The sequence below is a fragment of the Candidozyma haemuli genome (genome assembly GCF_002926055.2).
Source record: "Candidozyma haemuli strain B11899 chromosome Unknown E_2014730914, whole genome shotgun sequence".
In the NCBI taxonomy this organism is placed as follows: Eukaryota; Fungi; Ascomycota; class Pichiomycetes; order Serinales; family Metschnikowiaceae; genus Candidozyma; species Candidozyma haemuli.
Genome location: NW_020289903.1, coordinates 527285 through 547446, shown reverse-complemented (window position 1 = coordinate 547446; position 20162 = coordinate 527285). Strand labels below are relative to the sequence as shown.

Genomic DNA, 20162 nt, shown 5'->3' with positions numbered 1-20162 from the left:
AAACCACAAAAGATCCAAATCCCGAAATTTCTCTTTCTCTTTCGGTACCCTGGCTTCCTCTTTTGGACTCTTCTTCCTACACCGTTCATGTAGATGCAAACCGCTCTTTGTTCCCCATGTTACATTTTCACCAAGTCGCATCTGGGGCCGCACGGCTCTGGCAGAAATAATTAATAATCTGATTTTTTTTACCATGAAATGATACAGATCAGACAGTATAGTCTATATTGACCCCAAAAAACACAAAAAATGTCCATTTCTTTCCTTCTTGCTACACCTCGTGGGCAGTGTGACCTGACCAGAAAATGTAACCTCTTCGCGGCTCCATGGTTTTCTTTTTCGCCATGCCTCACCTCACCTCGGCTCCATGCATAAAGCCTTCTGCTCAACGTTACAGTGCATCTGGAAGACTATATAATAGAAACAACCTCCCGCTGGGGTGGAAAAAAAATGTAGCTTACTTATCAGCCACCGCCACCTACCCTTTCCCAACCTGAAACTTTGCCTTTTGGTCTGCGCACGATGACCTCTACCCTCACCATCCAACCTACTCGCATCCCCATCACCGTCATCCACTCGCCAGACATGCCATCTGCTTCCAAGATCTCTGAGAGACCATACACATGGCCTGAGGTTCGTGATATAGTCAAGTATAACGATCTCGATGCGTTTGCTCGTCTGGGCGAACAGACAGAGAGTTACTTGGCGTTTAAGCGGTACTTGAAGCAACACAACTCTACGGTGTTTCGCCACATTGTCACGCTGACTTTGGGCTGGAGACGTTTGGACGAGTTGGACGGTGTTAAGGATAACAACATCACCGTGGACGCATCTGGAGATGCGCTTTTCACGAACCCAGACGACTTGAAGATTGTTAGAAACGACTTTCCATACTACTTCGAGGACGATGTCACTCATTTGTGTGTGTGGACAAAGAGGAGGATCGAAAGCGACCCCAACTCGAAAATGGGCGACCTTTCCCAGGCATCTAGAGACATTATAGAGCAATACGTCGACCAGACGATTGTGAAGCACCTTGGCATTCCTAGAGAGAACTTGGTGTGGTTCCGTAACTGGGACGCTCTTCAGAGCGTCAAGGAAATCAGCCATGTTCATATCGTCATCAAGGGAATGACTCAGGAGCAGCTTGGCCAGATTTTGGGCACTCCTGGTGTTCCTTTAAAGGCATAAACAACCTTAGAACTTTTTTCGTTATACCCGGCATTAAAGCCAACCCCACCTGTCCGCAGGCATTTACCTTAGACGGTTTTATTTATCTTAGATCATGTATTATTAGCATCTCGGTTGGAATGGACATAGAATTAGTGTTAGAGGCAGTAGATGTAGAGAGAGTAAAGCTGGCTGTACAGACAGGTCCATAACAAGAGGTGAAGAAGACGAGGCAACGTATTATAAGGAGGAGTATAAGCAGGCAAATTAAGACCAGAAAGGATAGGTGCTTCTAAGTATCTGTGGTTTACCAGTTGAGCCATGTTGGTACAGCCACATGGCCAGAGCGTGCCCAGACAGAACCCATACAAAAGCAATGGCTTAAGATTTGCCGCATTTAGTATAGCAATGTCGCAATTGCCTCCCATGGATCCCGTTCTGGCCTGCCATTGGCCAACCCCATGCTACCACCCATAGACGACCAGACGACCAGCCAACGTACCCAACATTCTGGCCCCCATAGCCATTCTCCATCCCCTATCAACCCTAAATCTCTACAACATCTTTTCGTTCATCATAAATTCAAAATAATATACAATAATATACCCAAAAGCAGCTTAACCACCGAAACCGTACAAGGTTCTGCCCTGTCTCTTCAAAGCGTAAACAACATCAAGAGAAGTAACAGTCTTTCTCTTAGCGTGTTCAGTGTAAGTAACAGCATCTCTGATGACGTTCTCCAAGAAGGACTTCAAGACACCTCTGACTTCCTCGTAAATCAAGGCAGAGATACGCTTGACACCACCTCTTCTGGCCAATCTTCTGATGGCAGGCTTGGTAATACCTTGAATGTTATCTCTCAAAATCTTTCTGTGACGCTTAGCACCACCCTTTCCGAGACCTTTTCCGCCTTTTCCTCTACCAGACATTGTTGAATGTAAATTTAAATGTGTATAGTTATCAGAAACAAAAAAGAAGAAGCCTTAATAAACGGGGGCAGAATCCGCACTATATATGTGAGTGGCGAGAGTTCCCTCAGGAAACCTGGCCTTGTTATTTGTTGCCCCGCCCCTGAGCCAAGTGTGTAAATTTTCTCACACTGCCCTGCTCACCTGGTGTGCTTTTTTCCCGCAACCAAATTGTGCCTCCACTTCCATACTAATGCGTAGTGAGCATACTGGGGTAGCTTTTTTTGTACACTTCTGTGCGCACGAAAAGTGCCTTTACTGTGCGAAACTAAGGCTTCTGGGGGTCTCTGGTGAACGGGTGTGGTGGTGCGCGCGCCTGAAACACCATGGGAAGTGTGCTTTTCTCGGTGCCAGAATGTGCGCACCACTTGCGTATATCGTGGGCCTTGGCTTTTGGTCGCACACTGTTTCTTCTCGGGGCTGCAAAAGAGTGGCACATTTTGTTATCGATGTTTGTTATGACGTACTGCAGGAGAGGTAGAGCAGATATATAAACACACAAGTTTCCTTCTCTCTTTCACTCTTTTTTATCATCATCTAAAATGGCTAGAACTAAACAAACAGCTAGAAAGTCTACCGGTGGTAAGGCCCCAAGAAAGCAGTTGGCTTCCAAGGCCGCCAGAAAGTCCGCCCCATCTACCGGAGGTGTCAAGAAGCCTCACAGATATAAGCCAGGTACCGTTGCCTTGAGAGAAATCAGAAGATTCCAGAAGTCTACTGACCTTTTGATCAGAAAGTTGCCTTTCCAGAGATTGGTTAGAGAAATTGCTCAGGACTTCAAGACCGACTTGAGATTCCAGTCCTCTGCTATTGGTGCTTTGCAGGAATCCGTTGAAGCCTACTTGGTCTCCTTGTTTGAGGACACTAACTTGTGTGCTATCCACGCCAAGAGAGTCACCATCCAGAAGAAGGACATCCAGTTGGCTAGAAGATTGAGAGGTGAGAGATCCTAAGCGGGATTAGCCCTTTCTCATTTACTTCGTTCTCCTTGTATTATTTATGTTTTGTATATTAGTAACGTCACGACTTCATATCATTTAAGCTTTTTTTTAAAATGGGTAGACCGATGGCTCTGTGCCTGGAACATAGCCTTGTTTCTCTTGCTCTTGTGCTTGTTTTGCTAAGTATGGTAAAATCACATCCTTGAACTTCTCGTACCCGCGGTACTCTCTAACATCATCACTCCAGCTCTCGATACCTTCCAAAAGCCTTCTGGGAATGTATGGTTCTTTACAGATTTCTGGAATAGGGGCAAAATACGTCCGGATCGTGAACACTACCGCTCCGCTTTTAGGGAGCCTTCTCAAACTTTGTCTTTCTGATCGGTAGTATAACTGTTCTGGGGAGGTTGCCTTGTCTGCGGTATACCAACCAACAGTATCAGAATCTTCGTTACCAATAGATTTAGACCAGCCTAGAACATCATCAAGCTGAATGAAATAGTTGTTTCTAACCACGGGCTTGTCACACGTAAGACGGGTGAAGAATTTGCTCATGCCGCTTTGCAACTTCTGCTTGTACTGAGGCACATCGCCTGTGGTGTGAATTTCGTTCAATGAAAGACCAAACTTATCTCTGAATCTCCAGAAGCCAGGCAAAATGATTGCTCCTGCCTTCAAGAAGTACTCGCCTGTAGGGCCTTCCATCATGATGGCTAAGTCGTCTTGGACCATTTTCGCAGCCATTACCATTGGATCTTCAGCCATGTCATTTACTTTGCAACCTCTAAAGATGAACTCTTCACCAGTCTTAACATTCTTAAGACCCTTTGGAAGCTGCTCAAAAAGTGATGGATACCTGTTTGGCAAGTAGGTCCAGAACTCCTCTAAAAGCTCGAAAACTGCAGCCTGGGCTTCGGGTTTGGTATCGTAGAGCTCAGTACTCCTCTCTTCGAGTCTCTTTACTTTAGCATCATGAAACTTAGGCCATTCTCTGTCGAGCTCGATCCATGAATCCCATTCCATGTTACGGATCCCCATAGTGATGTTGTACTTGTTCCTGAAGGCTCTATATGGCAAAGGCTTTGTCTTTTCATAGTCCCAATTTGGATAAGAAGGAGGAACTGGTGTTTTGAAGTCTTCAGGAACCCAAGTACCATGTTTACGGTTTTCGTTTGGTCTTTTCTTATTGGCATTTTTGGCCTTCACCTGTGCATTGAGCTTGAGACCTTTCTGGGACTGGAAGTAAACGAACACGCCAGCAGCGCCAATTAAATAAATCCAAAGCTTGATATCCGCAAATGTAGTCATGATATTCTTGAAAAACCAATTGTCATCATTATAGGTGCTCTTACCGTCTTTTAAACTGCGTTATCATGGAGATTTCGCAACCGATAGTATGCGCACAGAGCTACCCAAAAGGGTTACGAGATCCGAACAACCCCATACTTTAGGCTGGTGGAAGGAATGCCGCAAAAAGGGCAGGTTGGACGACGTTCCAGACTATGAAGTAGCCGAAAACCACCTTCTTAAGGATAGGGTAATCGTTGTGAGTCCATAAGCCAGCTGCCACCCAGTACATCATGGGTAAGAAAGTGTGTATCCTGGTTACTATCTGAACATGCCAGGAGAGTAGTAGAGCTGTAAGGAAAGCAGCATTAACCAAGGAAACAGGTAGTATACGGCTCACAGGGTACTCTTTAGCAAAGTACTTAATGCTGAAAGCCGAAAGGCCAATGGTAGGCGCTCCAAATATAAAGTTGGGGATATTGTTCAACGTCCAGTACTTGAACAAGCCAATGTTCCAATAGTGTCCTTGGGCGTATGCAAAAAGCGAAGGAATTCTGTTTGAGCACCATTCTCCTCGGTCCCCTGAGAGACAAATGGCGACGTAGTTGTATATGTTAGACACAAGAAAGGCCAATCCTAAGATCAGACCTGCTGCCAACGGAAGTAAGGGCGTCTCTGTCTTTCTGCCAAATAAGTCGTATATGTAAATTAAGCCAAGCAAAAGACAGTTAGCTCTGAATCCGAATGAGAGAGCAGCGGCCACTCCACTAAGTAAGTAGAGCACTTTTCTTGATGTGGTGTTGTATTTTGCACCCATACTGAACTCTAGAGCCTTTTCCCTCAATGCCAAACAAGTGAAGCTGAAAAGCGCAGCTATACTCTCAGAGTAGGGAGCAGTCAAGAAAGCTGCTCCTGGCAGAAGCACAAAGAATAATGATGCTAGTTCTGCCATCTTCTGTGGAGGGAAGAGTCTTGCCTGGCTGAAGACAATATATGTATAGTAATATAGAACCACTGCTGCACCAAAATGACAAATATTGGAAAGCAACGTAGCACAAATCACGTTCAGGTAGAACACAGCCTTCCCATTCACTGGAATCAACTTTATAAGTCTCCACCATAGAGGGCAGAAGACATACTGATGCTCGTAAGTCAAACCATTGGTAAACTGGTCAGCGAAGTAGACTGTATCCCATATGACAAATCTATCGACGATATTATCTAGAATTGAACGAACAACCCTTTCTATAAGTCTGTCTATGGGTGAAATGGACGTGTGTATGGCGGTTGCAAGGACGTGTTTTTCAGATTCGTACTTCTTGAGGAGTATGGCCAGCAGGATATCGAATTGGGTAGGCAGAAGGTAGAAGATGACGATGTGAATGGATTTAAGGGCCAAAATCGCCACTAAAAGGCGCCCTATAGCATTCATGAATGGATTGTATGTTGGTGATGATCTAGTACTCAAAGACATATAGCGAGAAGAGAAGTCCATCTGGGATCACGTGTACAAACTACCAAAAAACATGCCGTAACCAAATTCTATCTATTTTATTAAACCATAAGGTTAGTCTCTAATTAAGTCCTATTGACATTTGTGGGGTGGTTGTAACTTATTTCTTGGTGGTGAACTGGGCGCCGAAAGAGTCGATGATACCAGCAACAGAACCTGGGTTGGCCAAAGTGGAAATGTCACCCAACTGGTCGGCCTCGTTCAGGGAAATCTTTCTCAAGATTCTTCTCATGATCTTACCAGATCTGGTCTTTGGCAAGTCTTGCACGATAATGACAGACTTTGGTGCAGCGAATGGACCGATTTCCTTACGGACAGTCAAGATCAATTCTCTTCTAAGGTTGAAGGCTTCTTCACTGGTCTCGTTACCGTTGATAGTGTCAAGGTACTCGTCCTTCAAGGCAACAAAAGCGACAACAGCCTGACCGGTCAAGTCGTCAGCGATACCAACAACAGCAGCTTCAGAAACACCAATGTGCTCGATCAAAGCAGCCTCAATCTCGGCAGTAGACAATCTGTGACCAGAGACATTGACAACATCGTCAACTCTACCTCTGATCCAGTAGTAACCGTCGTGGTCACGAGCAGCACCGTCACCAGTGAAGTAGTAGCCTGGGTAAGGCTTCAAGTAGGTGTCCATGTACTTTTCGTGGTTTCTGTAGACGGAACGAGCCATGGAAGGCCATGGGCTCTTGACAGCCAACACACCTTCGACATCGTTACCGTGGATCTCTTGACCAGAGACTGGGTCGATAAGACAAGCGTCAATACCGAAGAAAGGCAAAGAGGCAGAACCTGGCTTGTTTGGAGTGATACCGGCAACTGGAGCAATGAAGTGAGAGCCGGACTCGGTTTGCCAGTAAGTGTCAGAGATGTGGCACTGGTTCTTACCAACCTTCTCGTTGTACCATTCCCAGATATCTGGAGAAATTGGCTCACCAACAGAACCCAAGGTTCTCAAGGAAGACAAGTCGTACTTACCAATCTCGGACTCACCAGCCTTTCTCAAAAGACGCAAAGCAGTTGGAGCAACGTAGAAGTGAGTGGCCTTGTGCTTCTCAACAATCTGCCACAAACGACCGTAGTCAGGGTAAGCTGGAGTACCTTCGAAGACGATGGTTGGGATACCCAAAGACAATGGACCGTAAAGAGCGTAAGTGTGGCCAGTAATCCAACCAACGTCACCAGCAGTGAAGAGAATATCCTCAGGGTGCACATCGAAAATGTACTTGGTGGTCATGGCAGCACCCAACAAGTAACCACCAGTGGTGTGAACGACACCCTTTGGAGTACCAGTAGAACCAGAAGTGTACAACAAGAACAAAGGATCCTCAGCATCCACAGACACTGGAGGGAAGTAGCCAGCGAACTTTGGAGCCTCCTCGTCCCACCAGAAGTCTCTAGCCTCGTCAAAAGCGACATCTGGGTTGCCAGTACGTCTGTGGACCAAGACCTTCTCAACAGAAGGACACTGAAGCAAAGCTTCGTCACACAACTTCTTGATGTTGATGGTTCTGCCACCACGCTTACCTTCATCGCAAGTGATCAAAGCCTTACAGTTGGCATCGTTAACTCTGTCCTTGATAGAACCAGAGGAGAAACCAGCAAAGATAACCGAGTGGACAGCACCCAAACGAGCGACAGCCAACATGGCAATAACGGCCTGGGCGTTCATTGGCAAGTAGATGGCCACATTGTCGCCCTTCTTGATACCCCAAGAAGCCAAGATACCAGCGGTCTGGGAAACCTCTCTCAAGAGCTCAGCATAAGTCAAGGTACGAGAATCGCTCTCGTCGTCAGCCTCGCAAATCAAAGCAGTCTTGTTTGGGTGAGCGTAAGCCCATCTGTCCACACAGTTGTAGGAAGCGTTCAACTGACCGCCAACAAACCAGTGGGCGTCACCGTGGACCAAATCACCAGCAGAAACCTGGTCAAAGTCACGGTCCCAGTGCAACAAGTCTCTAGCCATCTGGCCAAAGAACTGCTGGGGGTTTTCGATGGACTCTTTGTACAACTTCTGGAACTCTTCCATGGACGAGATGTGGCCCTGACGAGGCTGTCTCTGGAAGAACTCCTCTGGGGTGTGTCTCAAGGAGACATTGTTTGCTTCATGGACCACCTGGTGGGCTGGGGCCGAAGTCATTTTCAATTTCTTTGGTTGTGAAATGGCTGAATATAGACCCTGTAAGGGGAAGGTGAAAAATATCTAAAACGGAGCTTCTAGCAAAAGAAGGGAAAATAAAATTTCAATTAAAACTGAATACCAAAGATAAACGAATTAAAATTTTCGTCAATTCTAAGGTGGTTTTGTTTATGGAACCGAAAAAAAAAAAAAATAAAAATTAAATGACTTTTGCGTGTCACCTCTATACGATAGAAGTGGAATTTTTTCCACCACCGTTTTTTGGGCCCCTCAGATACAGGCGATTTGGGTCTCGCTAAACCACCACTCCGTAGGCGAGGCAGAAACGCAAATCTGGAACGACACAAGGAATAACGCAAATTGAGAAAAAAAGGAAATGAGGAAAATAGAGAGATGTTTAGGAGAGGTTAAAATGTCTGGTTTTACCGAATTTGGTTGCTTTTTGTATGGAAGTACTGGACTATCTGGAGTCTGGACGGCTCGTTTAAGGCTACAGAGACGCGCATCATAGCGAGATGTCATGATATTGTTGGAGGGGACGGACGTTTTCTTTTTTTCTCGTTTGACAGGTTTGGGCGAATATTATTTAAAGGAGGGGAAGAGGAGGGGGGAAAAGAAATATATTTATATTTTGTATATCTTTAATCTGATTGGTTGGTTGAGGTATGGATGGGTCTGCTGGGGGGACTTTGCAGATTGTTGGCTATGGAATGGGTGAGAAAATACCCAAATTACGCTGCTATCGTTGGGGGTGGTAATCTATACGGTGGGCGTAGCCTTTGTGCAGTACAGAACAGTTTTTTTCATTCGCGCCAATACAGAGTGTAATCACTCGTCTACAATTGGTAGTCGTCTACAAGTTTCAATTTCTTAACGTAGTACCCATTAAATCTATTACATATCTAGATCTTACCAATAGTCTAGTCATCTGTGGTTCTAGCTTGCTAAAACGCTTAGTCGACCTCCTCGACAGTTGGACCGTCGTCGGCTGGTGGAGCACCAGCACCTGGAGCACCGCCTGGGAATCCACCTGGAGCACCACCTGGGGCACCACCGGCCTGGTAAGCCTTGGACATGATTGGGTTGGCAACACCCTCCAACTCCTTCTGCTTGTCAGCGTACTCCTCAGTAGTGGCAGTCTGGTTCTCGTCCAACCAGGAGATGGTCTCGTCAGCAGCCTTGGTGACAGACTCAACCTCGGACTCCTCCAACTTGGACTTGAGCTGCTCCTCACCCAAAGAGGTCTTCAAAGAGTAAGCGTAAGATTCCAAACCGTTCTTGGCCTGGACTCTAGCAGCCTCCTTCTCATCCTCATCCTTGAACTTCTCAGCCTCAGAGACCATTCTCTCAATGTCCTCCTTGGACAATCTACCCTTGTCGTTGGTGATGGTAATCTTCTGAGTCTTACCAGTACCCTTCTCCAAGGCAGAAACGTTCAAGATACCGTTGGCGTCAACGTCAAAGGTAACCTCAATCTGAGGAACACCTCTTGGGGCTGGTGGGATACCAGACAACTCGAACTTACCCAACAAGTTGTTGTCCTTGGTCTTGGCTCTCTCACCCTCGAACACCTGAATCAAAACACCAGGCTGATTGTCGGCGTAAGTGGAGAAAGTCTCGGACTTCTTGGTTGGAATGGTGGAGTTTCTTGGGATCAACTTGGTCATGATACCACCAGCGGTCTCGATACCCATAGACAATGGGGCGACATCCAACAACAACAAGTCCTGGGTCTTGGAAGAAGTGTCACCAGACAAGATAGCAGCCTGGACAGCGGCACCGTAGGCAACAGCCTCATCTGGGTTGATAGATCTGTTTGGCTCCTTACCGTTGAAGAAGTCAGAAACCAACTTCTGGACCTTTGGAATTCTGGTAGAACCACCAACAAGGACAATCTCGTGAACCTGAGACTTGTCAACCTTGGCGTCTCTCAAGACCTTCTCGACTGGGTCCAAGGTGGATCTGAAGAGGTCCTGACACAACTCCTCGAATCTGGCTCTGGTGATGGAGGTGTAGAAGTCAACACCCTCGTAAAGGGAGTCAATCTCGATAGAGGTCTGGGCAGAAGAGGACAAGGTTCTCTTGGCTCTCTCACAGGCAGTTCTCAATCTTCTCAAGGCTCTCTGGTTGGAAGAGAGGTCCTTCTTGTTCTTTCTCTTGAACTCGTTAACAAAGTGGTTAACCAATCTGTGGTCGAAATCTTCACCACCCAAGTGAGTGTCACCGGCAGTAGACTTGACCTCGAAGATACCATCCTCGATAGACAACAAGGAAACATCGAAGGTACCACCACCCAAGTCGAAGATAAGAACGTTCTTCTCTTGGTCGTCCTTCTTGTCCAAACCGTAAGCGATAGCGGCGGCGGTTGGCTCGTTAATAATTCTCATAACGTTCAAACCAGCAATCAAACCAGCATCCTTGGTGGCCTGTCTCTGGGAGTCGTTGAAGTAGGCTGGGACGGTAACGACGGCATCGTTAACGGTAGTACCCAAGAAAGACTCAGCAGTCTCCTTCATCTTACCCAAAACCATGGAAGAGATTTCCTCAGGAGTGAAGACCTTGGTCTCACCCTTGTACTCAACCTGGATGTTTGGCTTACCACCCTTGTCAACAATCTTGAAAGGGAAGTGCTTAGCATCACCTTGAACCTCTGGGTCGTCGAACTTACGACCAATAAGTCTCTTGGCGTCAAAGACAGTGTTGGAAGGGTTCATGGCGGCCTGGTTCTTGGCGGCATCACCAATCAATCTCTCAGAGTCAGTGAAGGCAACGAAAGATGGAGTGGTTCTGTTACCTTGGTCGTTGGCAATGATTTCCACACGGTCGTTGGCGAAATGAGCGACACAGGAGTACGTAGTACCCAAGTCAATACCGACAGCTTTAGACATGATGTATTAATTAATTGATAAAAAAAAGTAAACTCTTTTCTAAAGTTGGAAAAAAGAGAAACAGGAATGCGTGGAAATGCCACCTCTTATATATTCTTCACCTGGCGTCGAAGAAGCTTCCAAAGGGTTCCATACAAAATGTATGCGCCCGCAGTACATGCATTACCCATTAAGATGCCCTGGAATATTGAAGAAGATTCTTCCTGCAGAATGCACCTATAAAGGCACTCACTGTAGACCATTAAAGAACAATAAAGAAGGGCCTGTCGAAATGGCTGCAAATGATGAAAAACTGGAAAGTACTAGTATTTTCTAGAATAAGCTAGAAAACGCAAGTGAAGGTTGGGGGGTGGCTCTTCTCTACCACTTTTCTTCCTTTTTCCTTCGCTTCCTCCTCTGTGCTCTTTGTTTCCTGTTCTGCATCTTTTCATTGTATGGACTGTTCCAGCTCAGCAACCGTCGCTGCACGGCTTTGCCAGTGTTCAGTACGAGAAGGCTATTTCTTTTTAGTAGCAATCTTTCGAGTGTCAGGCATGATTCGTAATTTGACAGCAGCAGCGGGTGAGGGAAAATGGAGATGCCCATCGGGCTGGAAAAAGTGAAAAATCGGCAGGGTGGGGGTACCGATGAGGCAGTGAATTTCAGGCATCCTCGTGGGCCACTGGGAGGGAGAATGGAGAGGGTTTAGAAATGTGTGAAAATGGTACTTTCACGAATTACTAGGATAGAGTAGAGTTTGGTATTTGCCCGTGGGCTGATGTGGATCTTTGATGGGTGTAATTAGGTTTTCTCGTTCTTAGTAGGCCACTGGGGACCACCCGGGACGAGAAATTGGATGATCCACAGTTGCACTGAGTGAAAACTTCTATTTTACTACATTTACGAGACGTTTCTGGTTCGATATCCTCCACTTTCACTTCTCTATTCTTTGCAAAAAATGGGTGTACTGACGCTTCTCTTAGACCGAGGATCAGTGAACTGACGTAAACGTCACTAATAAGAGACCTTTTAAGGTATGGACGGCACCTGGAGCTTCACTGGAACGCAGGTATGACGCCAGACAAGCCAAAAAGTAAAAAAGTAAGCCCGATGCGGGGCTCGAACCCGCAACCTTTTGATTGACCTTATGAAGATTAAGAGTCAAATGCTCTACCGATTGAGCTAACCAGGCTTTCGTGTTTGCCCTAGAATTACGCATAAATATATACCCCAGAATAGGAAAAGCGCAAAAATAGTGAATTTTGAGGCATAAAAACAAGTTCTTGACGTCTCGGTTATATGGCTTATATGCCCAAATTGGGGTATCGCTCGCGATTACCGATTTAGCACCTCTAACTCGACGTGGAGCCATTTTATGAGATTCAAAAGTAGCTTATAATGATATTCACGTTGTATTAGACCTATGTAATTAGTTATCTAGTCAGCTTTACGTTTTTGTAGGCAGTAAAGTAGAGCTGAATCTCAATGCACCATACAAAAGCAGCGTAACAGCATCCATCCAAAAACAATGAAAACTGTGTCTGATGAAGAAAACTCACCAGCTTAACCTTGTAACACCTAGAATAAAAATTCCTCGAAGCTATATTATCGCTAACTTCCCATTTGTGTTCAACTCGTGAAGGTGTTGATCATGATGGAACCGTTGATAGTGCGCAGAGACAGCTAGAGAATGAGATAAGCCTTCTTACATTAACCATCAAGATAGACTTTCGGTAGCAGGGAAGAACAATAAAATTCATGCCACTAACCAGCATAATCTAACTTTAATGGTTTAAATGGAATTCTAGGTCAATTGAGTAGAAGTGGGGGAAGGCCTATTTCTACAACGAGGAAACGGTTTTCGCAGCCATTTCCCATTGTGGCTCAAAACGCCAAAAGTCGTAAGACCACCCCTTAACCAATTGCATTACAATGGGCAATTGGCTCCGGTTGACGGCATTCAGCCCTGGTAGTTTCATCGATTTGACGAACCCAAGAATTTATATCAGCCCATTTACTCATTGGCATGTGCGAAAGCACTATAGAACATGTGCAAGAAAGGTCATCGGGTCTACATTTATAGGATATCGCCGAATAGTAGTATTGGCAGACACTAATGAAACAACATACATAGGCACATGTGTGCAACAGAACAAATAGTTAAAAAGCAAACAGGGGAAAGTGGGCCGTGAATGGTTGCAAAACTGCTTGTGGGGACCCATTAAGTCAGACAAGCAGCATGCGCAGACAATGCGGCGCAACTTCGAGTGTAGGGAGTCAAGCCTTAGATGGACTTGTCCTTGGTGTGGTCGTGGAAGAAGTGGATGGAGCCGACCTGGTGGAAAACACCCTTGGCCTTCAACCAAGCATCCTTGATAGCTGGGTTGCCAGAGCCATTGACAACGTTCTCCACACGGATCTCAGCCTGTTTGAAGTAGTTTCTGGTGAAAGCAGACTTCTCGTATCTCAACTTAATGAAGATCAGGTAGGCAAGGAAAGGAGTCAAGGATCTCTTTCTGAAGGTGATCACACGCACGAACAACCAGGCCAAGGTGACAACCTCCAAGAGGGCAGCAAGCTGGATAGACTTGTTGTTGTTGGCAGCGACAAAGTCACCAATCTTCTTGGAAAGTGGGTGGGTCTCTGGGATGTCCAAAGCAGGCAAGATAAAGTGCTTGGTGTAGGACAAAACGTGGAAAGTGGAGAACAAGAAGAACACCAACAAGGTCAACAAGACGTGAGGAGGAGCAATGAAAAGCAACACACCCAAGAACAAGTACTGAGCGTTATCCTCAGCAAGCAACTTGGCGTTGAAGCCGTGCTTCTTGACAGTCTGGAAGAGCAACACACCGAAACTCTCAATGACACCAATGAGGGCCAAACTGTACCAGAACTTGTAACTGCTTGGGAACACCTTCACGTAAGTAAGGGCGTAGAAGATGGTGGACACCACAGTGATCACATGGCCAATGTACCAGGCAAACTGGAGGGTTTGCACGGTGGCAGCAAGGTCCTTCTTTGGACCAGTGCCAGTGGAAGAAGGCGAGGACGAGGAGGTGTTAGAGGTGCCAGCGGCAGACGAGGAAGCACCAGTGGCGCCAGCCGAGATGTTGTCGGCGGCAGCGTTGATTTTCAGATCAGGAACAGACATTGCAATTGAGAAAGTATCAAACAGACACGAGGTTCTTCAAAGAAAAAGATCTGGTTAGTAGGTAGCTTTTTTCTCTGGCATTCTCACATTTTTTTCTAGACAACTGCGCAAGTATATGTTCGCGGGACAGAAACGACGTCAGGCGCAGAGGCCCCAAATATAGCAATGACGGCGGGATTTTTTCGGGATGGATGGAAATGGGATAGAAATTTCAAAGGCAATTGAGCTGGATGGGTAGATAATATTGGGAAGTTTCTGGCTTGTGGGAGGCCTGGAGGGTAAGGGGCGGTCATCGCTGGTTGCTGCTGACTTGTGGCGCTCAGTCACAAGACTGAGGGAATGCTGCATGGTTATCTTTGCGGTTTTCCTTCGCTGCGTCTGTCTGCCGAGGCATTCTACAACAAGCCTCTGAGCACTTGGTTTGACATTACATATATTTAAAACACACACTCTCATTGTTGCACATTCTTGACCTACCGATTTCTTATTCTTTTACCCTGGTGTTTAACGCAAGAATCCCTTACGGGTCTTTTGGGGCGTCGACAGCACTGGGGGTTCTTGTGGTAAGCTCTTCTGCTTCTCCAACTGTGTTTTCTTATCCTCCAACAACTTGATCTGCTTCAACAACTTCTCCTTCATCTCCTTGTGTCTGGCAAACAAGTCGGCCTCCGACCTCTGCAACTTCTTCTCCTTTTCGCTGACCTTCTGCTGGAACACTGCCTTCATCTCGGCTTCCATCTTGGCGAGTTTGGCCTCGTGCAAGGCTCTCTCTTCTTCCTGCTTGGTCATAGGGTCGAACTCCTTGAAAACTGTGTGGTCCTGCTCAATACCCATCTTGAGCAATTTGTCGGATCTGTAGTTCTCGTACAACTTATCAGATGTAGACTCCTTGAGCTCTTCCAAATTGCTTCTGATCAACAACTGTCTCAATCTGACAAAGTCGTTGTGGTCGCCATTGTCGACCTCGATAGTGCCCCATGGGTATGATCTGCCTCTAACGGTTCTTCCGTCTGGAGTGGTCACCTCGTTCATCGAGCCCACTACAGCAAATGGGTATGATGCAAGAAGAGCCTTTGAGTTGGTGACGGTTTCTTCATCGTCATTTTCAAACACAGAGGGCTCAAACACACTAATCTGCTGGTGCTGGATGTCGGCCAAGATTCTCTGCTTAAAGCCGTAGATTTCCTCGTCGACCAACGTGTCAGACTTGGCAATAACTGGAATCAAGTTGACCTTTTGGTGCACGGCCTTCATGAGCTCAATATCTAAGCTTCTCAACGAGTGGGCGGTTGGCTCCACAAAGTATAACAAGGCGTGGATTCTCTCGTCTGGAACCTGGGAACGGTTGACGCGAGATTCAGCCTCCAAGTAACGGTCGAATCTCTGGTCAATCTCGTCAACAATTGGCTTCCACGATTCCGTGTTGTTCAACGAGTCGCCGAAGCCAGGGGCGGTGATGATATTCAAGTTCAACTTCACGCCATCCTCTTCAATCTCGGCCTTGGTGGTTTCAATCTTCACTGGAATCTCGCCAGTAGGGTTCTCCACGGCCTCCTCGTCTTCCTCAGGCTCAGCAGGCTTCTTCAACACCTCGCGGTTGAACAAGGTGTTGACCAAAGTGGTCTTACCCAAGCCGCTCTCTCCTACGACCATAAAGTTCAAGGAGAATCCTCTTCTGACGGATTTTCTGTGCCACTGCTTAGGCAAGTTGGCGAAACCAACAAAGCTGTTGAGTTTTCTGCGGATGATCTTGATATCCGTTTCCGGAGCCTTGTCAACTGGAAGGTTAGTATATTCATAATAGGATTGAACTGTTGGGGATAGACATACCTGAAGCCATTCTTGTGTTTGTAGTTGGTAATTTACGTGTTTGGTGCGAAGAAGAAGTTGACGGATTTGAGGCGTAGAAGTCACGTGCGAACCAACGAAATCTTGAAAAAGAGCCCGTATTTTTAGAAATAGAAGATACAGAAGGGTAATTAATGCCCATTTAAATGGAACCGACAAGATTATACTATACTTTTGTGATTTGTGGGGGTATTGGCTGCAATTGAGGCGCACACTTGTGCCTGGATTATTATTGATCTGGACGCGCGATATGTTATTCTTTTTTTTTTCCAGTGCCTGGGTCCAGTTCCACTAAGACTGAGACTTAATTATAGAATATGGCTGTAGGAAGTGGACTGGCGCTCATTGGATGGCGTTTCTGAAACCTGGGGTAGCTGTAGATCAGAAGACACGAGTAGAGGGCCAATTAAGGCACAGCGCTGACAAAACGTTTTCGACCTTTGAGGCCCATTCGACTCTTTGGTAACTGAACCTTAAAAAGACTTCCAAGCTAGTCTTCTGTAGTCTAGCAGTAGCCTAGCAGCCTATCTAGAAGAACCAGCCATCCCTTGTTAGTGCTTGACGCGGGATATAGTAGTCTCTAAAAGGCCAGTTCCACAACTTTCCTTGGAGCTCTTGCTACCCAATTGGGTAGGGTAATGTGCTGTGTACCTGTGAATTATCAGGTAGCCCTAGTTGGGAACCACTCCAGTATATGGAAGGCTATTCGTGTACGGGTCAATCCTAAATCAGAGGACACCGACCGTTCATTACGACTTCATCTCAAAAACAATCCACTCTTAGGTCTCTTCCTTAAGGGTCTTCAACAAGAACTCTAAGCCCATGCGTGCAAACTCAGTCATGTTCTTTGATCTCTCAGAGCTACCGGTAGTACTGCTGAACGTGTGTTCGCCATTAGGACCACTCACACCAAAGTAGACCGTTCCAACGCCAGCATCCAGGTTTTGATTCGTCTGGAGGTGCAAGTCTGTCGAAGGACCAGCAAACCCAGTTTCAGAAAGCACATAGGTAGAACCCAAGTCGTACTTCGTCGTACGGGCCAATTTCAACGCCACTTGCTTTGAAGGCCCCACATAGCTGGAAATGTCCTCGTTGGACCAGCCAGAAAGCCTCAATCTCTGGCGAACCGAGTACACAAGCTTTCCACCAATGTAGAAGTCCGAAGCACCCGGAACTGAAATAAGGTAAGCTGAAAGAAGACCGCCGCAAGCAGCCTCAGAAATGGCCAATGTCTGGTTCTTCGACCTCAACACATCGGCAATCTCCTCGACCAAGGCCTTGATCTCTGTAGGGGGGAATTCCATGACTGGCAATTGAAGAAGAAGTAGGGTTGTAGGTGTATACCGTTTTTCGCGAGCACTTGATTAGTGTAGTGTAAGGGCAGAAAGGGTGGTTGTTAAGAGGGAACAACCGGAGTGGTGGAGGGACTATGTTTTGTTCTCGACGTTATTTACAGTCACCTCTTCCTTATTGAAAGTGCATCATATAAAAATATTAATGACGTTGTTCGGTGGTAATGGGTATACACATTTGACGGTTCAGGGCATTTTCGCAGCCACTAGTCAAGTACAGCCATACCAAAGACATGCCATTCTGGGGCAACATACCTTAGTGAAAGGATATTTACGCTCTATAATCGCTACTTTAAACTCGCCTGAACTGTAGTTGGCAATTTTTGAATGCTGGGAGTGACCTTAACTTCCTCTTGGTGGACCACTCTGGCCATACCATGGCCAGGTCGAAGAGAATTACCGCTTTAGAAGCTTCCTCTTCTTGAACTAAAAATATACCACTTAGTTTGCTTTATTTATTGATTGCTTTCACTAGTATTACCCTTTGCGGTCAGGTCCAGTAGGTATTCTGACTTTTCGCAGCCATGCTGTTAATCTGAGATCTACATGGATAGACACCACCAAAGCAACCCAAACCGTTTTTCTAAGCTTAAAGCTATTTAAATACGAAAAATAGAGCTCTCATTGTCCCAGAAAACTTCTATTATCATTCTTTTACGAACAACATGCTTATGTCTATTAGCCACGACAAAAGCAGGTGACCATCCGCTTTGGTAAAGGCAGTTGTTTTAACCTCTCTTCTTTTTAAACATTTCTTCAAGCACGTCAATCCTCTAAACCATCCCTTCCTTCACATTTCCAAGTCAGTTCTTATGCACCTGTCTTGTCTTTGGACACTGCCTAGGTTGGCGGTACTGATGGACTGCATTCTGACGTGTGGCGAGCTCTATTGACCGGCGTTCCAATATACTACAACTGCTCCATATCAAGCAAATAGACAGCATGAGCAAGACCATCAAGTTCAACGCCGGAAAGGTTCAGTACGACGAAGAAACCAAAAAGTGTACTCCATTGCCTCACAAGGGCCAGGTTGTCATCAAGCCGCTGGCGGAAGAAGAGGACTTCTTCAGTTTCCAGTGGTCGCCAAAGGGCAGCCTGGGCAATGTCGAAAGAGATGAGCTTCTTATTATTCCTGGCGATGTCACCTTCAAGCATGTCAAGCTGTGTAAATCTGGCCGTGTGTTTGCATTGACGTTTTTGAGTTCTGGTGCCAAAAACTTATACTGGCTTCAGGACATTGGCGACGACGAGCAGTTGGACCAGTTGACCGAGAAGGACAAGGAGTTGTTGTCATCCGTACAGTCACTAGTGGCTTTGGAAGAGTAAGTATGGTGGGATATTCTGGGTTTTTTTTGCCGCTAAGAATTATAAGTATTAACGCCAGGGATGAACCAGAGCCTGAAGAAGAGACGGTAGTGGAGCAGCAGCAGCAGCAGCAGCCTCGTGGAAGAAGCAACACACACGTTCCAATCACAGCAATCGATGATGTGCTTACTTTGGACGTCATCGAGAAGCATCTATCACTGTTGCTGGAGAAAGAACTAGAGGAGAAGTACGGAGACTTGTTACCAGAAGGAGTGAAGCCCACGAAAGAGGAGATTGCCTTGGTGGTCAGAAATGGCTTTTTCCAACAAGCCAACAAGGAGTTGAGCAGTACTATATTGAACAACGGTGTTGGCCAGATATTAGCCAGCAGCTTAGGCTATGAGTACCAAGGAGAGGGCATTGATGCATTCCTCGAGGGTCTTCGGAAATCCAAATAATTGAAGGAGCATAGATACGGAAGGCCAGGGCCTTCTTTTGTTTCAGTGTATTACAATCAAACAGCATTAGAATGAGTGTAGAAGAGAACAAGGAGGACATTGTAGGCTAACAAAAGCAGGAATGGAGCATGTTGGCTTTGAAGAGCACTTACGAACCTACGAAGTACTCCTTCAGAGGCTAAACTCTACAAAAGGTAAATGGGGAATACAAGGCTTGAAAAATCAAATTCTCCCGAACTCGGTCACCCTGGATCATTTTCAGCCCTGGCTGAGCCGTGCCAATAAACGACCTCTTCCTGGAAAAGTCGATCCATATTGATAAGCCACTGCGTTAATGACATGCCTTCTGGTGTCCCCTCGTTCCCCCATATCCTATCGTCCTGTGCAACCAACCAACCAACCAGCCATAAACTTTCCACTACAAACAATCCCCCCTTAAAACGCCTAAACTCTCCAAAACAACCAACTTATCTAAACCATTCACCAACCAGTCCAAATGTGCGTTCCCTCATCTAAACGGAATTCTCGGCTTGTATCATCTTATCTCGGACTTGATGCCCAATTAGCACCTACTGCGCTAACCTTATACCCACTGCCTAAGGAAGCTTAAAGAGACATAAAGAACCCCCAATAAAACCCAAAAGATCGATGCAGATAAAACCTGTTTATCCGTGAATCACGGTCATTTCAATGACTTGTCCTTTTCTTTTTTATACTTACCTCTAATTTCTCTACGGCTGTTCCTTCCTTTATCCTATCGTCTGGTCTTCGTCTTTTTCTTAGGTGCTCACAAATGGTGCCATTTGCACCCAACAGGCAACCAACCATCCAACCACATTCATCAAAACCTCTTCGTTTTCCTCCAAGTAGACTGTCCCTTCACCCCCGATAAAGCCTATAGTTAAACCACGTAAACCTTGTCAAATCTGTATTTCTACCTTTTCCAGTGGAAGACCCAACATGAAGGGTACCCCATTTGGGGTAGAGCCTGGATGAAGAAAAAAGGCCTGTCTTTGGTTGCGCACAAGAGCAGTAACTTTTTTATTTTTTTTTTTTTTTTTTTTTTTTTAGTGCCTGGTCTTTTTAAGCAATCGTGAATACAACCAACAACAGCCAACAAAACCTCCCAATAAACCAGTAAACCAGAAGGCAACAATCC

General features: G+C 46.0%; 11 protein-coding genes and 1 non-coding gene across 12 annotated transcripts; 3 read left to right on the top strand and 9 right to left on the bottom strand. All coding sequences in view use genetic code 12, as the record gives it.

Moving 5' to 3' along the window:
• Nucleotides 1–585: 585 nt before the first annotated feature.
• Nucleotides 586–1191, top strand: GIG1 (Gig1p; the record flags this gene model as incomplete). Its single annotated transcript, XM_025487067.1, has 1 exon — nucleotides 586–1191. The coding sequence occupies one exon, from the start codon at nucleotides 586–588 to the stop codon at nucleotides 1189–1191; it is 606 nt and encodes a 201-aa protein (XP_025340515.1).
• Nucleotides 1192–1787: 596 nt separating this feature from the next.
• On the bottom strand, nucleotides 1788–2099 carry HHF1 (histone; the record flags this gene model as incomplete). The annotated part of the gene is made up of 1 exon (XM_025487066.1): nucleotides 1788–2099. One exon carries the CDS (start codon nucleotides 2097–2099, stop codon nucleotides 1788–1790), a length of 312 nt encoding a protein of 103 aa, XP_025340514.1.
• Nucleotides 2100–2680: 581 nt separating this feature from the next.
• Nucleotides 2681–3091, top strand: HHT21 (Hht21p; the record flags this gene model as incomplete). Its single annotated transcript, XM_025487065.1, has 1 exon — nucleotides 2681–3091. The coding sequence occupies one exon, from the start codon at nucleotides 2681–2683 to the stop codon at nucleotides 3089–3091; it is 411 nt and encodes a 136-aa protein (XP_025340513.1).
• A 96-nt stretch (nucleotides 3092–3187) lies between these two features.
• CXQ85_003419 (uncharacterized protein) lies at nucleotides 3188–4387 on the bottom strand (the record flags this gene model as incomplete). The annotated part of the gene is made up of 1 exon (XM_025487064.1): nucleotides 3188–4387. The coding sequence occupies one exon, from the start codon at nucleotides 4385–4387 to the stop codon at nucleotides 3188–3190; it is 1200 nt and encodes a 399-aa protein (XP_025340512.1).
• A 139-nt stretch (nucleotides 4388–4526) lies between these two features.
• On the bottom strand, nucleotides 4527–5840 carry CXQ85_003418 (GPI-anchor transamidase; the record flags this gene model as incomplete). Its single annotated transcript, XM_025487063.1, has 1 exon — nucleotides 4527–5840. The coding sequence occupies one exon, from the start codon at nucleotides 5838–5840 to the stop codon at nucleotides 4527–4529; it is 1314 nt and encodes a 437-aa protein (XP_025340511.1).
• Nucleotides 5841–5979: 139 nt separating this feature from the next.
• On the bottom strand, nucleotides 5980–8022 carry ACS2 (acetate--CoA ligase; the record flags this gene model as incomplete). Its single annotated transcript, XM_025487062.1, has 1 exon — nucleotides 5980–8022. One exon carries the CDS (start codon nucleotides 8020–8022, stop codon nucleotides 5980–5982), a length of 2043 nt encoding a protein of 680 aa, XP_025340510.1.
• A 953-nt stretch (nucleotides 8023–8975) lies between these two features.
• Nucleotides 8976–10910, bottom strand: SSA2 (Hsp70 family chaperone; the record flags this gene model as incomplete). Its single annotated transcript, XM_025487061.1, has 1 exon — nucleotides 8976–10910. One exon carries the CDS (start codon nucleotides 10908–10910, stop codon nucleotides 8976–8978), a length of 1935 nt encoding a protein of 644 aa, XP_025340509.1.
• Nucleotides 10911–11993: 1083 nt separating this feature from the next.
• CXQ85_003415 lies at nucleotides 11994–12081 on the bottom strand. Its single transcript has one exon. It is a non-coding gene; the product is annotated as a tRNA-Lys (tRNA).
• A 1092-nt stretch (nucleotides 12082–13173) lies between these two features.
• Nucleotides 13174–14040, bottom strand: CXQ85_003414 (nucleoporin; the record flags this gene model as incomplete). The annotated part of the gene is made up of 1 exon (XM_025487060.1): nucleotides 13174–14040. The coding sequence occupies one exon, from the start codon at nucleotides 14038–14040 to the stop codon at nucleotides 13174–13176; it is 867 nt and encodes a 288-aa protein (XP_025340508.1).
• Nucleotides 14041–14544: 504 nt separating this feature from the next.
• On the bottom strand, nucleotides 14545–15880 carry CDC3 (septin; the record flags this gene model as incomplete). The annotated part of the gene is made up of 2 exons (XM_025487059.1): nucleotides 14545–15818; nucleotides 15853–15880. 2 exons carry the CDS (start codon nucleotides 15878–15880, stop codon nucleotides 14545–14547), a joined length of 1302 nt encoding a protein of 433 aa, XP_025340507.1.
• Nucleotides 15881–16667: 787 nt separating this feature from the next.
• CXQ85_003412 (uncharacterized protein) lies at nucleotides 16668–17192 on the bottom strand (the record flags this gene model as incomplete). The annotated part of the gene is made up of 1 exon (XM_025487058.1): nucleotides 16668–17192. One exon carries the CDS (start codon nucleotides 17190–17192, stop codon nucleotides 16668–16670), a length of 525 nt encoding a protein of 174 aa, XP_025340506.1.
• Nucleotides 17193–18182: 990 nt separating this feature from the next.
• On the top strand, nucleotides 18183–19003 carry CXQ85_003411 (proteasome regulatory particle lid subunit; the record flags this gene model as incomplete). Its single annotated transcript, XM_025487057.1, has 2 exons — nucleotides 18183–18562; nucleotides 18613–19003. 2 exons carry the CDS (start codon nucleotides 18183–18185, stop codon nucleotides 19001–19003), a joined length of 771 nt encoding a protein of 256 aa, XP_025340505.1.
• Nucleotides 19004–20162: the final 1159 nt, after the last annotated feature.